This window comes from Schistocerca cancellata, chromosome 6, assembly GCF_023864275.1.
Source record: "Schistocerca cancellata isolate TAMUIC-IGC-003103 chromosome 6, iqSchCanc2.1, whole genome shotgun sequence".
Taxonomy (NCBI): domain Eukaryota; kingdom Metazoa; phylum Arthropoda; class Insecta; order Orthoptera; family Acrididae; genus Schistocerca; species Schistocerca cancellata.
The window spans coordinates 263,324,072-263,341,721 of NC_064631.1; the positions used below are offsets into that span (position 1 = coordinate 263,324,072).

Below are 17,650 nucleotides of genomic sequence, written 5' to 3' on the forward strand. Positions count from 1 at the left end.
TCAAACACACCAACCATCAACAGTACCGCCACTCAGCTGTCACCTGTTCCCTGTCAAAAAGTCTTCCTTGCAGCCTCGCCACTTGTGGAAACTGCATCTGCAGTGGAAAGCAGGAGTTGTCGGTATATACCAATAACCTTACTAGAGCCTTTATTGATGACAGTGGTGAATGGCCTGAGGACTTTCTGACAACAGTAATGGTTCCATTACCGAAAAAACAAGGAACCAAGAAATGCAGTGAGCACAGGACAATCAGCCTCATTTGACATGCAGCCAAAATGATGTTAAGAATAATTAATAAAAGACTTGAAAAAGTAATGAAGGAGAATCTTGGCGAGGAGCAGTTTGGCTTTAGACGGAATACGGGCACCAGAAATGCAATAGGGCTCCTACGAATCTTGGGAGAAAGGTTTATTGAAAAAGGAAGATACTATATATGTGCTTCATTGATCTAGAAAAGGCATTTGACAATGTGGTTTGGGGCAAGCTGGCGACTATAATGAGAGAAAAGAGAGTGGACTGGAAAACCAGAAGACTTATAAACTCATTATATCTTAATCAAAAAGTTTCAGTTAAAGTGAGAGGAGAAAGTACAAACTGGAACAGACTAGGAAAAGGAGTGAGACAAGGATGCTGTTTATCACCTACTCTTTTCAACCTCTACTTGGAAAATATGATTGACCAATGGTCATTAGATGACAAAGGAGTAGAAATTGGAGGAAGAAGAGTAGGGTGTTTGAGATTTGCTGATGACATTGTCCTTCTAGCCACAGGGGAAAAAGAATTACAGGATTTGGTGGACACTATTGCAACTAACGGAAAAAAATATGGAATGAAAATTAAAACAAATGAAACAAAAGTATTGGCTCTAGGAGGAAATAAGGAAATAAAAATGGAGAAACACTAGAACAGGTGCAAAATTTTAAGTATCTTGGAAGCAAGATGGACACTGACTGGAAGTGCACCACAGAAATTAAAGCAAGGATAGCAATGGCAAAAGAGGCGTTTTATAAGAAAACGAGAATCTTCTGCAGCGGTCTGGACAGAGAACTCAGAAAGAGACTCATAAAATGTCCTGTATGGAGTGTTCTTCTATATGGCGCTGAAACATGGACTATGAGGAAAAAAGACAGAGAAAGGCTGGAGGCTTTTGAGATCTGGACATGGCGGAAGATGGAAAGAATAAGTTGGATGGACAGCGTAAAAAATGAAGAGGTACTGAGAAGAGTGGGAGAGAAAAGACAGTTACTAGATGTAATAAAGAGAAGAAAAAGAAATTGGATTGGGCATATACTAAGAAAGAATGACAGACTGATAAAAACAGTTTTAGAAGGTTATTTAGAAGGGAAAAGGAAGTGAGGGAGGAAGAGATTCCAGATACTGGATGGTACAACATACAGCAGCCTTAAGAAGGAAGCAACGGATCGCAGAAAATGGAGAGGCAAAGGACCTGCTAATATAGCAGATAACTGATGATGATCATGATTCTATCCAGCTCATCCATAAACACGCCTCCCATGCCATCTCCTCCTCTGACACCCATAGACCTGTACAACAGTTGCCGACGAGCAGTCTTCCAATTACCTAGTACCACATTGGCCTTGAAAAGCTAAATCACATCCTTCACCAGGGCTTCGACTACCTCCCATCACGCCCTTAGATGAGGGATATCCTACACACATTCACCCAAAGCACTGTTCTGCCACACACCCAACCTACACAGTATCCTTGTTCATCCCTGTTTCAATCTTGTGCCCCATGGGTTGTTTACCAGGGTTTTGAATACCTCTTGTTGTGCCCTGAGATGAGGGCTACCATACCTACATCACCCGAAGCAGTGTTCCATGGCCCTCCCAATCTACAGAATATCCTTGTCCATCCCTACTCCAGTCCTGCCCCCAATCCCTATAGGTCATTCTCTTGTGGCCAACCTAGGTGCAAGACCTGTCCCAAACATCTGCCCACCAGCTCGACTACAGTCCAGTCACAGGCATCTCATACCCAATAAAATGCAGGGCCACGATTGAAAGCAGCTGTGTTATATATCAGTAATGCTGCAATTGCTGTACAGTATTCTGTATGGACATGGCAAGTAACCAACTGTCCACTTGCATGAATGGCCACTGCTAAGTTGTGGCAAACTGCACACTTGACCACCCAGTTACCAAACATGCTGCACCCCACAGTAGTAATGACTTCAACAGCATTTGGATACTCCCTTCCAGCACAATCCAGCACAAGTTTCTCTGAACTATGTAGACGGGAATTACCTCTCTCAGCTCTCTGACCTAAACCTCCATTATTAACTTATTTCCCACTGCCCCACCTTACCTCTTCGCTTCTCTCTCCACTGTCTGAATGTGTACTGCCATCTTTCTCTCACCACTCTTCCTCCCACCTCCAATGTGGTCTCTCTCTCTCTCTCTCTCCCCCCACTTGTGTGCTATACTCTTAAAAGCCTTTTGTCTGTCCTGCTGTACAATCTGGCGAAAAACCTGCCTCACAATACCCTGCTATCCCCCCTTCACCTTGTGCAGCCTTCCCTAGCCACTCCTTGTCTCCACCTACCCAGTTGACTGCTTTCAATAGCTGATATTCAATAATCAGTCTCACCACTACCGTGAGCATGTACATTTGGTGCCTGGCTGATTGAGTGTGTGTACGAGTGTATTCTTACTCGAGGAAAGCAAGTGCTCGAAAGCTGGTGTTCACTGTTTTCTATTAATTGTTTCTGTGTGCCGCACACTATTCCTCCATACGTAAATGGTTGACTTTTCCTTCCACACCTGCTTGACCTGTTCATGTAGTTCTGTAAGAGTTGTTGGTTGACAAGTTCCATGAGTCACTTCTTATCTGATAATATCCCACACAGGCTTGACTGGAGACAAGTTGAGAGATCATACTGGGCAGGAAAGTTGTTGCATGTCTTGCAGGGCACATTTAGTTTCATGGACAGTTTGTGGATGAGCATTATCTTGTTGGGACAACATGTCACTTTCCTGTTGTAACAATGGCAAAAGAATGAGTTTAACAACATTATGCATGTATTGAGTGCTTGTTAGCATCCCCTTCAGAAACAGCAAAAGTGAATGAGAGTTATAGCTTATTGCACCCCAGACTATAAAGCCTGGGTTGGAGCCAGTGTGTCTTGGGACATATCATTTCTAAAAGACATACACACCAAGTCTATATTGTAAGTGCACATGACCATCACTTTCCTGCAGGCAGAATCTGCTTTCATTGTTCAAGAGCATATTGTGCCATTCCATCTTCCTGAACCTCTCATGGCTTCAGTTGAGCAGTGCACGTTGATGCTGTGGTGTGAGTGGAAGACAGGCTAGAGATGTACATGCCCGTAGCCCCACTGCCAACAACTGGTTCACAACAGTTCGTGTTGGCATGTCTGTGTTTACAAGTCTTCTTAAATGTGCTATGGTAGCTGTACAATCTGCCACTGCTACCCATACAATATGATGATCCTGGCAGGCATCTGTGCTGCATGGACTCTGGAACCTTGTCTATGGGTGTGAGTATGTTAACTTGACCACTGATACCAGCATCATTGCACAACTGATACAGAATGTCCAGTTCGTATGGCAGTTCTCTGTAAGGACCATCCCACCTTTCAGAAGGCCACAATTTGATCCCTTTCAGAGTCCACAGTTGGCTGCAGAAAGCACAAGTGCATCTCTGTGGCGTGGTTGCCTGCTTGCTTTATGCACTCTGGTAGCTATGCCACTATGCTATCTGTTGGTGGACAACATTTAAACCTTATTGGTACATCTACTATCCCCCAGGCGGCCATCACTGGAACAAAATTGGCATCATCTTTCTAGGTGTACTGTTTTCTTTTCTTTTTTCTGCAGTGTATTTTTCTATCCAGGAATTTCCATTGTTATTATACTTATGTCTCTTTGTTATTTTAATAATTGCATTAAACAGTGTTATATTGGTTTATACTTAAAAATGTTCTGTAATTACTGTTGTAGTGGTACATGTTGCTATAAAGCATATCAACACGTCTCACTTTCCTTTTTCTAGACTGATGAAATATGTGCTGGTGAAAAACATGACTTTAATTGGTAGCAGCAAAAAGTGCATCTACTGTGCCCAGATTTATTGGAATTTACATGCAGATATGAGAAAGAAATACGCGAGCACAGCATAGAAAGAGATGACAGATGTGTAATTTGGACTAGCCAGTGATGGGTCACTTGCACTTTTCAGTCATGCTGTGGGGGTACAAAGAAGAAAGGGGCCTGATTACAATGACAAATACTAAAGAAAAATGACTGATGCTATGTAGACTCTGTGCTGTGCTATCTTGAGGTGGGTACGAACTTATGGTTTTGGTGAAGCATTGAGCACCATGTATGTACAAGTTGTCTGAAAAGCTTTGTTAATTATCAGTTTTTATGAGTTGAGAACTTGTTTGAATATAAAATAATTATGGCAACTGTCTTTTGTGATTTTGTAGTGAGTTTTTTAAATATAGAAGCCCATCTGCAATCAGAAAAGAACTCAACGGTTAAATGTGGCACTGCATAGCAGGACCACAACATCAATAGAAAACAAGACAATGACCTGGAAATTGAGAAATGGAGAAATGGAGTTAACTGTTATTACAGGGAACGAGTAAAGATTTGGCGTCTTTTAATATATCAGTCCCTTACAATCAATCCACAACAAGAAGAATGCCTCACCATTTATTATACAGAAGTTAAAAATTTATTAAGTAATGTAAAGAGGCATGTATTTTGTATATGGCATAAGATGCCTGGGACTTTTCAGTTTTTAAGAGTAATAAATTTTAGAGACCAATGGAAAATTCATGTGATATTTAAGAAGGAAGTATTAGCTGACTGTTGTACTATGTATGAAAATAAATGAGATACTTGCCCATAATAGTCTTTTTTCCAACAATACTGATGGAGCAAGCTGCAAATAAAAATGCAATTCCTTGTGCAATCCCCACCATCATACTGTTGACATAAACTGTATTGTCAGCTGTTTTCTGAAAAATAGAAGAAACTCATATTTGTAAATACCAGATCCAGTCTCAGTCAAGTGTGGTATTACTCGTAGTAATTGAGAAGTTCTGTTTGTCTGTCTTTAATTTAACTGTTAATTTGGTAAAGATTAGTCTAATAATGCTGTCTTATGTTTTTCATGAATTCACCATGTGCTGGTAACAAGTAGTTATGTATGTACCACTAGAAAGTGCTGTTTGTTATACAAACGGCCTTGTCTTCTCTTATTTATGTTCTTGTCTTTGAATTTAGCAGACTGGCTGCCCAGAGGCTGCTGGCAGCTACAGCAGAGCCTCACGCCTGATGGCATGGCCTGGTCTGGCACTGAAACATCTATCACTATGTGTGTGGCACTCAGTGAGTTAACCAAATATATAGCATGCAATAAATAATTAAAAAAAAAAACACCCTTGAGGGTTAGTGTTTCTTCCACTGACTCCTTCATTCCTGTTGTGTAGTATGCTGAAAAAATTAAATTACACGTATTCTCTAGAAAACAACACCAACTAGGAGATCAGTGTAGTTTTAAGACAGATATATTTTTTTTATTTTTTTGCAAACTGCTAATATCACTTTAAAAATTTAGTGAAGAGTTCCAGTATCTAGTACGTCTTGTTTTCTCTGCCCTTCTTTCAAGCCTGTGAAGTTGGTTGGGGGTCACATGAAGCAAAAGCTGGTAAAGTCATCATGCCACACACTCCTAAAGAATATCACTGAATTCAACAGCCATTTAAATATCAAGTGGGAGTCTCTTCATAAAATGTGGACAAATTGGCAATTTTTAATTCACATGTCCTATCACCATAACAAAACTGAAACTTTTATATGCATATTTTTCCATGTCTGTAATGGCTAATGAAAATTATGGAAATTGTGCTCTAGTTTTTTGTAATTCTACTGTGTTCATCCATTCATGGGAATGTGCTGTGACTCAAGATAATTTATTTGCATCTCCACTCCATCCTTTTCTGTGTGGAGAGAGTAGATATACATCACATGGTCAGCAAGCTCAGGTTTTCCATTCTTTTTGTTCACATGTTACACTGCCTTGTGCTGACTGTCTGAGACCAGGGCATTTAGGAAAATTGATTTCTACTGGACACTATTCATTCTAACATTTTAAAGAACACAGTTTTTATTATAGGAAACAGCAATCTATAATTATTATAAATAAACAGGAAGCAGTCTTGATCGCATAAATTTTTTAATGTGGTGATTGGTTTTGATCTTATTATAAGATCATCTTCAGACCATAGATGTCTGCCAGAGGTGGATGTGCATGGCAACCATCTTGCTTGTGGCTGGTGGTGTACTGCGGATATCATAAAGGAGTTTGCACTAGAGGTAAAATTACCACTGTACATGAAGGAAGGCAATTAAGAAGATTAGTATTCAATGTTCCATTGGTAACTAGGTCATTGCAGATGGAACAAATGTTTATATAGATAGTAGGATAGAGAAATAAATCAGCCATGCCCTTTATCATTCTAGCCTTCACCTCTATCATTTAAGAAAACAATGTAAAACCTAAATCTGGATGGTCAGATGGAGGTTTGTTCCCTATTCCACCTGAATGTGAGTCAAGTACCTTCACCACTGCACCACCTCACTCAGTCAGTCTACTTATTTTTGGAAAAGTGTTGTATTGTATGTTTATTGTTCCCCTATAATGTTGGAGCAGTCAATTTGTGTCCAGGATGTTGCACTGAGATACGTATGACCTGAGGGGGATAGCATGTTACTGACTGATGAGATGTTAACATAAACATATATAGCTCACATTGTACTCTGTGTAGGTAGAGCAGTTTCTGATAACTCACACAGGTGATAACATAGAGAACACCTTATGCATATACAATAATCAACAAAGCAATCCAGATCACAAATGTAAATCAGTCAAAGTTAAAATTCTGCTGTTCAATGGGTCATAACTAAATGCTTCAGTATGTAGTGAGAGCTTGGGTAGCAATAGACGAGCTGCAATATTTAGCGATAAACACTTGCCAGATGACAGTGCCACCTCATAAGCTGCCGCAGTGGCTGCCGCTCATGTGCAAACTGCAGCTGTCACCTGGAGCCCATGTATTTCTTCCTAGCAATACTTGGACTAGGTGAGGAATCTGAATCGCCATTGGATACTAAAATATACACCTTCAAAACACACAAGGCATTTCCAGAAAATAAGTACCATTTTGCAAAAACTCTTAAAAAACATTTTTTCATACCAAAATGTACTTTCACAAGAAAGAGCATTTCTTAAAATATTTTTGTGCATAATACGTATATGCAGACTGAAGTGATGAATGAAAATTTGTACCAAGGCTAGGATTTGAACTCGGTTCTCCTGCTTACTAGGCAGATGCGCTAACCAATACAACTACCTGACATAGTGGCTTTCGCAAATGCATGGACTACCACCATAGCATGCCTCCCTCCTCTTTCCAAATTCCCATTCCTGCCTCAGCCCATTTGGTTACCCCTAAACGCAAACAGCATTTTTCTACAAAACTGCCACCATTGTTCAGACATTTGTCACAGTGGGGAACCTCTTCATACGAAGGTGCTGTGAGTGAAGACAGCCACTATAGAATACAATTTTTTTGTCATCACCGCTATCAAAGCACCTTCCTCCAGAAACACTCTTCAAGTTCAAGAACAAGTGGTAGTCAGAAGATGCAACATTGAGTTTGTATGGTAGACAATTGAACTACTCTCAACTGAATTGTTGAATAAGGTTTTGAGTGACATATGCAGAAGGGGGACATGCATTGTCATGAAGCAACACAGTGCCATGACTGTGCATTTCACGTCTTTTGTTTTGAATTGTTTTATCATTTTTCACGGTGTTGTACCACACTGATGGTTTCACCTTTGGGAAGGAACTCAGTAAGCAGAATGCCCTGCTGTCCCAGGACAAAGTGCACATGATTTTTTGTGCTGACAACACTGTTTTGAATTTTTGTTTTTTGGGGGATTGTGAGTGCCTCCACACTGTCAACTGAAGTTTTGATTCTTGAGTAACATGACAAACCCTAGTTTCATCATCAGTCACAATTCTGTTTAAGAATTTATCTCCCTCATCACTGTATCAGGTAAGAAATGCCAATCACTGCCAAGTTGCTTCATTTTAAGGACATCCGTAAGCATTTTCAGAACCCAACGGGAACACAGTTTGTGAAAATTTTAGCACGCAAAACAATTTTTGAAATTTGTAGAAGCTCATCACAAAGCATTGGTATTGTGAACCATCTATTTTCACAAATTTTCTCATTCCCTTTTTCAACCAAACCATCAAGACAACAGAAGGCCTCCCACTCCATGTTTCATCATGAAAATTCATTCATCCATCACTGAGCTGTCTCATCCAAATTATCATCATTCCACCAGTCATTAAATTTTCACCCTAAATCTCTACAAGTTTACAGTGAATTTCAGTTGGCTTCACATTCTTTGTGTTCAAAAACTCTATTACAGAACACACTTCACAGTTGGCAGGCTCATAGATTGTCTTAAACATTTTTAACAATGACTAACAAATGTAAACACAACACGATCCAGCTGTAATGGCATCAATGGAAAGACTTGGAATCAGAGAGAAGATTGCGAATTGCAGAAGTGGGACAGTAGTTCTGCAGTGACAGTGGAATGGAACATATTTAATTTCTGGACATGACTCGTATAATGTTTCACGTGTAATGTGTGAAAAGCTAATTTAATACTATGTAAACAACATACATATATAAAAATACTCTCTCATGTCATAACAAAGCTAGGACTGATAAATTTACGGCATGCAGTTTTCAACTCAGTGCTCCAGCTCTCTGCACACTCAGTACTGCACTTTCAAATATCACAGAAGTCGTAATATCTCCACTTACATACAGTGAATAAGCAAACAATGTGGGAAAAGATAAATTGCTACTTGCCATGAAGAAGACTCTTTAAACTGCAGACAGGTGCAATTAAAAGGCACTTACTTAGAGCTTTCGGCCACAGCCTTCATCAGCAAAAGATAAACCCACACCATTCATATACACAAGCACGCGTACATGACTGCCACCTCCAGCACCTCGGGCCAGAATTTAACTATTACGGGGGATGCAAGCAGCAACCTGGAGGGAGCAGGAAAGAGGAAGGGATAATAGTTCCTGCACACCTTGCCAGACAGCATTCGTCTCTCTCCCCATCCGTACACTACCATCCCTACCACCTCCAGATTGGTGCTTGCATCTCACATGATAGTTGCATTCTGTCCCGAGATGCTGGAGATGCTTTACGGTAGTAGCAATCTACGTTTTCCTACATTGTTGATATTCCTACCTGGAGTTTCCATTGTTCAATGAGTAAACTATGTCTTCTCCAAGGAAGTTACTTACTATGACTTCATGAACATATGGATACTGAAGCATAAAGTTAAAAAAATACTTTCAATTTGCAAGGTTTTAACCTTTTGGAATGCCATTTTTATGTTCACTAATGAGGTAATGTCATTGTAATTTATTAAAACTTAGCATATATTTTGGAAGATACTTGTCCATGACTGTAATACCTTTTAGAAATATGAGACAGAGTTGCTGGCTAGTGCTTAACTTAATAGGAGGCAAAATATTTAATAACAACAACATAATTGCACACGTATGTAAAAGTACACTGCACTATCCTGAGCCTCTGAAACTATTTGTTCTTTCCTAGGAGGGGGGAAAGGGGTCACTTGGGAAAGGTTAAAAATGAAGGACAGATCACTCAGACTCCAGGTGTACAAGGACCTACCTGTTGTGAGGAAAATCAAAACCTTTGTAAAAAAAAAGGGTTTGGATTGGTTTTCAGATGGCATGTTTTCCATGGTCCTACCTGTAGTTTGTGAAACTGTGTCCACTGGTTGATGCATTGCACTAGAAGATAATGCGGTAGCACAGTAATACTTGTGTACTTCACGTATTTTCTTTAATTACAGAAATGTTAGTCAGGGAATTGATAATCATCATATAACCGCTTTTCCTGTAGGTGATCATTGACTAATGTCTGCATGGACAGTAATCTCTCTAAGTTAGTTGTTGTTGTTGGCAGTGGCGGTGTTGTGTCCTGCTTGTGTGATTTGATTCAGCTCTTCACACTAGTCTATCCTGTATGAGTTTCTTCATCTATAAATAAATGTTTTAGTCTAAGCCCAGTTGAAACTGCTTACTGTTCAAGCCTTGGGCTCCCTCTATAATTTTTAACTCCCCCTCCACCATGTGTACATCCTTCCATTGCCAAATTAACTATCTTTTGGTGGCTCAGATGGTATGCTAGCAATGTATCCCTACATTAAGACATTTTCAGTATGCCAGATGAGAATCCCAAAAGGTCCTCATATCAGAACTAGCTCTGACAACCATTTCTGCAAATATAGGAGATCTTTCATCAAGCATGGAACAGTTAATGCACAAGATACCAGTCAAGTAAATGTGTTGTACTCTGCTTTGCAGAAACTCAAGGGGGTACCCAACACCAGTCTCCCAAAATACCAGAAATGAAAGTGATATTGGAACAACCTTATGCATGCTATGGAAGTGCAATTTTCATAAAGCTGGACATTTGAGTGTGCTCAGTCAAGCACCAAGAATGAAATGATACTAAAATCACCACAAGAGTGCTGAGTACCTGTATCACAATATTTTTGTACAAAACTCTGAACAAATTTTGACTTCAGCACACCATAAAACCTCAGTAATAAAAAAGCATCCACTATTATAGGCACCTTCTACAGCCACAGTCATGTGTGGACATATCACCAAGATGATACAAATGCAAAAGCTGTGCTAACATGGTATAAAGTGTACATGTCCCACCTCCATGATAGTGAACTTCTCCAATCCTTTACCAATGGGGGATGACAGCACAGCTGTGGTCTGAACTTGCTCTTTGTGAGTAAACACACAGCACTACAATGCTATATATTAGTATGTACACCAATATACTCTCGTTCAAATTCTGGAGGTGGCAGGGGTAAAATACAGGGAGCGAAAGGCTATTTACAATTTGTACAGGAACCAGATGGCAGTTATAAGAGTCAAGGGGCATGAAAGGGAAGCAGTGGTTGGGAAGGGAGTGAGACAGGGTTGTAGCCTCTCTCCGATGCTATTCAATCTGTATATTGAGCAAGCAGTAAAGGAAACAAAGGAAAAGTTCAGAGTAGGCATTAAAATCCATGGAGAAGAAATAAAAACTTTGAGGTTCGCCAATGACATTGTAATTCTGTCAGAGACAGTAAAGAACTTGGAAGAGCAGTTAAATGAAATGGACAGTGTCTTGAAAGGAGGGTATAAGATGAAATCAACAAAAGCAAAACGAGGATAATGGAATGTAGTCGAATTAAGTCGGGTGAGGCTGAGGGAATTGGATTAGGAAATGAGACACTTAAAGTAGTAAAGGAGTTTTGCTATTTGGGGAGCAAAATAACTGATGATGGTCAAAGTAGAGAGGATATAAAATGTAGCCTGGCAATGGCAAGGAAAGCGTTTCTGAAGAAGAGAAATTTGTTAACATTGAGTGTTGATTTAAGTGTCAGGAAGTTGTTTCTGAAAGTATTTGTATGGAGTGTAGCCATGTATGGAAGTGAAACATGGATGATAAATAGTTTGGACAAGAAGAGAATAGAAGCTTCCAAAATGTGGTGCTACAGAAGAATGCTGAAGATTAGATGGGTAGATCACATAACTAATGAAGAGGTATTGAATAGAATTGGAGAGAAGAGAAGTTTGTGGCGCAACTTGACTAGAAGAAGGGGTCGGTTGGTAGGGCATATTCTGAGGCATAAGGGATCACCAATTTAGTATTGGAAGGCAGCATGGAGGGTAAAAATTGTAGAGGGAGTCCATGAGATGAATACACTAAACAGATTCAGAAGGATGTAGGTTGCAGTAGGTACTGGGAGATGAAGAACCTTCCACAGGATAGAGTAGCATGAAGAGCTGCATCAAACCAGTCTCAGGACTGAAGACCACAACAACAACACACCAATGCCAAGTACATGGTCCATTCAATTGTGTGTCAAAGTTTTGCAGCCATTTTCCCCAAAAATATTAAGTATGGTGCAGATACAACTTCATAAAAGCTAAAGGACTAAAGTACACTCAAATGCTAGTTGAGGAAGTTCAGTCTATAAACACAGTATTGAAAGAGTATGATGACGTGTTTGTGAAAGTCATTAATCCTGTCACATACTGCCACTCCCTCTGGGTCAGAGTAAATTACATACTAGGACTTACTCTGAAAGAAGCTATCCAGGAATACTATGATTTCTAATAAAAAGATCTCTTCAGCTGAAAAGCTACCACAGAAGTTCAACAATTATTTCTAGTATATCAAAAACAAGGAATGTACAATGAATAAAACTAATGGATTAATTTAATGTGGGAAATAACAACAAAAAACTTGTTGCTCCAAAAACGCCTTGCCAATGCTCTATGGGAGCAACAGTATAAACAGATGTCAAAGCTGATCAAGTCACACAGCAACTGTTACAGAATGGCAAAACTGGGAAAAAAGATGACCAATAGATAATTCAAACAAGAGACAAAAGATCTGTCAAAACCATCTAACACAGATGATTTCAACAAAGTTATAAATAAGTGAAACAGGCTTCAGTGACATTTGAGTTGACCAAATAAAAGAGTGTGGTAGTGTGGGCAAATTGCCAAAAATCTGGACAAAAGCACAAATTATTGAAACTGGGTATGGATAAGGATGATCCTAAGAATTATACAGCCATTTCATTGCTCTGCTGTACGTATAAACTTTTCTAATGAATGAGACTCCATAGATTAATGGGCACTACCAAGTGATATTTAATACCATAACAAAGCAGGTTTAGAGAGCACAAGAGCTACACGTTGTAAGTTATGAATCTCACACAGCATACTGAGAACTGTTTTGAAGAACAGAAAATTATGGAACAGCCTATGAGATGAACCACAGAATGTTGTTGTTGTTATGGTCTTCAGTCCTGAGACTGGTTTGATGCAGCTCTTCATGCTACTCTATCCTGTGCAAGGTCCTTCATCTCCCAGTACATACTGCAACCTACATCCTTCTGAATCTGTTTAGTGTATTCATCTCATGGACTCCCTCTACAATTTTTACCCTCCATGCTGCCTTCCAATACTAATTTGGTGATCCCTTGATGCCTCAGAATATGCCTTACCAACCGACCCCGTCTTCTAGTCAAGTTGTGCCACAAACTTCTCTTCTCTCCAATTCTATTCAATACCACTTCATTAGTTATGTGATCTACCCATCTAATCTTCAGCATTCTTCTGTAGCACCACATTTTGGAAGCTTCTATTCTCTTCTTGTCCAAACTATTTATCGTCCATGTTTCACTTCCATACATGGCTACACTCCATACAAATACTTTCAGAAACGACTTCCTGACACTTAAATCAATGCTCATTGTTAACAAATTTCTCTTCTTCAGAAACGCTTTCCTTGCCATTGCCAGGCTACATTTTATATTCTCTCTACTTTGACCATCATCAGTTATTTTGCTCCCCAAATGGCAAAACTCCTTTACTACTTTAAGTGTCTCATTTCCTAATCTAATTCCCTCAGCCTCACCCGACTTAATTCAACTACATTCCATTATCCTAGTTTTCCTTTTGTTGATGTTCATTTTATACCCTCCTTTCATGACACTGTCCATTCCATTCAACTGCTCTTCCAAGTACTTTGCTGTCTCTGACAGAATTACAATGTCATCGGCAAACATCAAAGTTTTTATTTCTTCTCCATGGATTTTAATACCTACTCCGAACTTTTCCTTTGTTTCCTTCACTGCTTGCTCAATATACAGGTTGAATAACATCGGGAATAGGCTACAACCCTGTCTCACTCCTTTCCCAACCAATGCTTCCCTTTGATGCCCCTCGACTCTTATAACTTCCATCTGGTTTCTGTACAAATTGTAAATAGCCTTTCGCTCCCTGTATTTTACCCCTGCCACCTTCAGAATTTGAAAGAGAGTATTCCAGTCAACATTTTCAAAAGCTTTCTCTAAGTCAACAAATGCTAGAAACGTAGGTTTGCCTTTCCTTAATCTAGCTTCTAAAATAAGTCGTAGGGTCAGTATTGCCTCACGTGTTCCAATATTTCTACGAAATCCAAACTGATCTTCCCCGAGGTCAGCTTCTACCAGTTTTTCCATTCGTCTGTAAAGAATTCATATTAATATTTTGCATCTGTGACTTATTAAACTGATTCTTTGGTAATTTTCACATCTGTCAACACCTGCTTTCTTTTGGATTGGAATTATTATATTCTTCTTGAAGTCTGAGGGCATTTCGCCTGTCTCATACATCTTGCTCACCAGATGGTAGAGTTTTGTCATGACTGGCTCTCCCAAGGCCGTCAGTAGTTCTAATGGAATGTTGTCTACTCCCCGGGCCTTGTTTTGACTCAGGTCTTTCAGTGCGCTGTCAAACTCTTCACGCAGTGTCGTATCTCCCATTTCATCTTCATCTACATCCTCTTCCATTTCCATAATATTGTCCTCTAGTACATCGCCCTTGTATAGACCCTCTATATACTCCTTCCACCTTTCTGCTTTCCCTTCTTTGCTTAGAACTGGGTTTCCATCAGAGCTCTTGATATTCATGCAAGTGGTTCCCTTTTCTCCAATGGTCTCTTTAATTTTGCTGCAGACAGTATCTATCTTACCCCTGGTGAGATAAGCCTCTACATCCTTACATTTGTGCTCTAGCCATCCCTGCTTAGCCATTTTGCACTTCCTGTCGATCTCACTTTTGAGACGTTTGTATTCCTTTTTGCCTGTTTCATTTACTGCATTTTTATATTTTCTCCTTTCATCAATTAAATTCAACATTTCTTCTGTTACCCAAGGATTTCTACTAGCTCTCATCTTTTTACCTACTAGATCCTCCGCTGCCTTCACTACTTCATCTCTCAAAGCTACCCATTCTTCTTCTACTGTATTTCTTTCCCCCATTCCTGTCAATTGTTCCCTTATGCTCTCCCTGAAACTCTGTACAACCTCTGGTTTAGTCAGTTTATCCAGGTCCCATCTCCTTAAATTCCCACCTTTTTGCAGTTTCTTCAGTTTTAATCTACAGTTCATAACCTATAGATTGTGGTCAGAGTCCACATCTGCCCCTGGAAATGTCTTACAATTTAAAATCTGGTTCCTAAATCTCTGTCTTTACATTATATAATCTATCTGAAACCTGTCAGTATCTCCAGGCTTCTTCCATGTATACAACCTTCTTTTTTGATTCTTGAACCAAGTGTTAGCTATGACTAAGTTGTGCTCTGTGCAAAATTCTATCAGGCGGCTTCCTCTTTCATTTCTTAGCCCCAATCCATATTCACCTACTATGTTTCCTTCTCTCCCTTTTCCTACTACCGAGTTGCAGTCACCCATGACTATTAAATTTTTGTCTCTCGTATGCCAACTAGCTCTGCAGAAACCACAGAATATTGTTTGTAAAAGTTTGTGAAATAACTGGACTTTAATTTTAAACAATGGAAAATCCAGAGAAGGAAAGTTGCTACTCACCATATAGCGGAGATGCTGAGTCGCGATAGGCACAATAAAAAGATTCACACACTCATAGCTTTCAGCCATTAAGGCCTTTGTGAGCAGTAGACACACACACACACACACACACACACACACACACACACACACACACACACACACACTCACACAAACACTACTTGCACACATGTCTGCAGTCTCAGAGAGCAGTGTAGTTTCAGCATGAAGCATGAGTTCTGTACTGCCATTGAATGTTAGTAACCAAATCCAAACTATAATTAATCACACAACTAAAATAATACAAGAGACATTATTGTAATTGAAATTCAGATTGATTTTCTTATGGAAAACTACAGTTATTACTACAAAAAATTATGTCATTCGATATTGTATTTTATACCTTATTCGGCTGTAACGTAAGTTTCTTTACGTTTTGTAAATTTTAATTGTAACATCAAAATTGTACAAAATTAATAATGGGTTATTTTGAAATGTATTGTGAAAATTCTATATAAAGCAACACAGTGATGCTGCAAGGAGGTCAGTAGGTCAGTCAGTCAGTGTTTTGTTTACGTGTGGAGTGTGTAGTTCGATTGTCAATAAATTTTGTGAAACTTGAAACTTTTTTTTTTTCAATCATCAATGAATCCCAGGCAAACAAAATTTAAGTTAAGTGTTAATGAACTGAGGAGAACATTACAATGTGAAGAGTGAAACAAGATGACAGAGTATCTAGAAATGCCAGCAATGGGTGAAATCAGAAAAGTATGTAAAAATATAAAGTCATTAAATCTTTCCCTAAGTTCATTTTTGAAACAATTCCTGTTGACATAAAAAATGGTGATGTTTGAGAGAATTTTTTAGCTTTATTTTCAATCTACAGCTGGGAACTTGAAGCTTAGAAGTTACTTATTGAAGACCCAAGAATACTCAAGAGAAACATGATTATTTGTCAGTGATCAAGAACTTTCTCAAAGAAGAACCTTACAAAACTTTGTAGTGAGAATTGGAATTCTTTTAAAGTTCAGGAAAGAGACTTTTGTGCTCTCACACACTAAGCAGTGTGAAATCATCAAGCTTGTGCATGAGACAGGGCATTGTGCTATTAGGAGAACTCAAGAGGAGGTAAAACAAATCAGTGTATACCAGATTTGAGCAACTATGTGAAAACAGTGATCTCCAGTTGTGCAAAATGTTAAATTGTGAATGAGACTTCAGGAAAGAAGGATGGTTTCTTTCGTCCCTTATTTAGAGAGAGTGAGCCATTGTATACTTACCGCAAAGAAAACAACCAAATTCTAGGTATTATTCATACATTTATGAAGTTTACGTGGCTGTATCTTGTAGAGATTGCAAAAGCAGTAGAAGCAATTAGTAAGACAGAATTACAGAAAAGTAATTTCAGATAGCCAGTCCAAGGGGACTTGCTTCACCTCTCAAGAATTCGAGGTGTGCTGGAAGCCAGAGGGAGTTGAACACATTTTATTAATGAGAGGACTCCCTAGAGCCAACGAACAGATTGAGAGGATCAGAGGATCAATTCTACTTTGGTTACAATAATCTCTAAGTTTAGTACTGTTAACCCTTTAAATGGTACAAAGTGGTACCATTAGTTAAAATGCTATTACTTCAATGTACCATAGAAGTATTGGGAAAAAACACTCTGCACTTTTGATAGGAGTTAAGATGCACTCACAGACTGATCTTCATGAAATCATTTGAAGAAGAAATTGTTGATTCATATGAATAAAGACGCGATGAACTGAAGAAAGATTCTAAATTAGAAATTAATAAGGTGCAAGAAGAAAAGCATGCTATCTTTGACCAACATAGGAAGAAAGTCTTCAAGTACCAAGTTGGTGATCTTGTGGTGATAAAAGGAACACAAATTAGACCAATTTCGAAGCTGTAGGCCAAGAATCTTGGCTCATAACAAACTACAAAAGTTAAAATAAATGCTACCTATGATATGTGCCAAGGAAGTGTTATCGCAAGGGTCCCAGGACTACAGCAACAGGTGCTGAATTTACACAACCCTAGCGAAGTTGCTACTCATCATCTCAGTCGGATCACAGTCAGTATGGTC

The 17,650-nt window shown here is 39.1% G+C and overlaps 1 protein-coding gene across 1 annotated transcript in view; it reads right to left on the reverse strand.

Annotated features, from left to right (window-relative positions):
* Window positions 1–4,870: 4,870 nt before the first annotated feature.
* Window positions 4,871–17,650, reverse strand: part of LOC126088273 (synaptic vesicle glycoprotein 2B-like) — a 75,965-nt gene continuing 63,185 nt past the window's right edge. Inside the window, exon 8 of the mRNA XM_049906403.1 lies at window positions 4,871–5,014. Within this exon, the coding sequence (XP_049762360.1) occupies window positions 4,871–5,014 (144 nt within the window). The remainder of the gene's footprint in view (window positions 5,015–17,650) is intronic.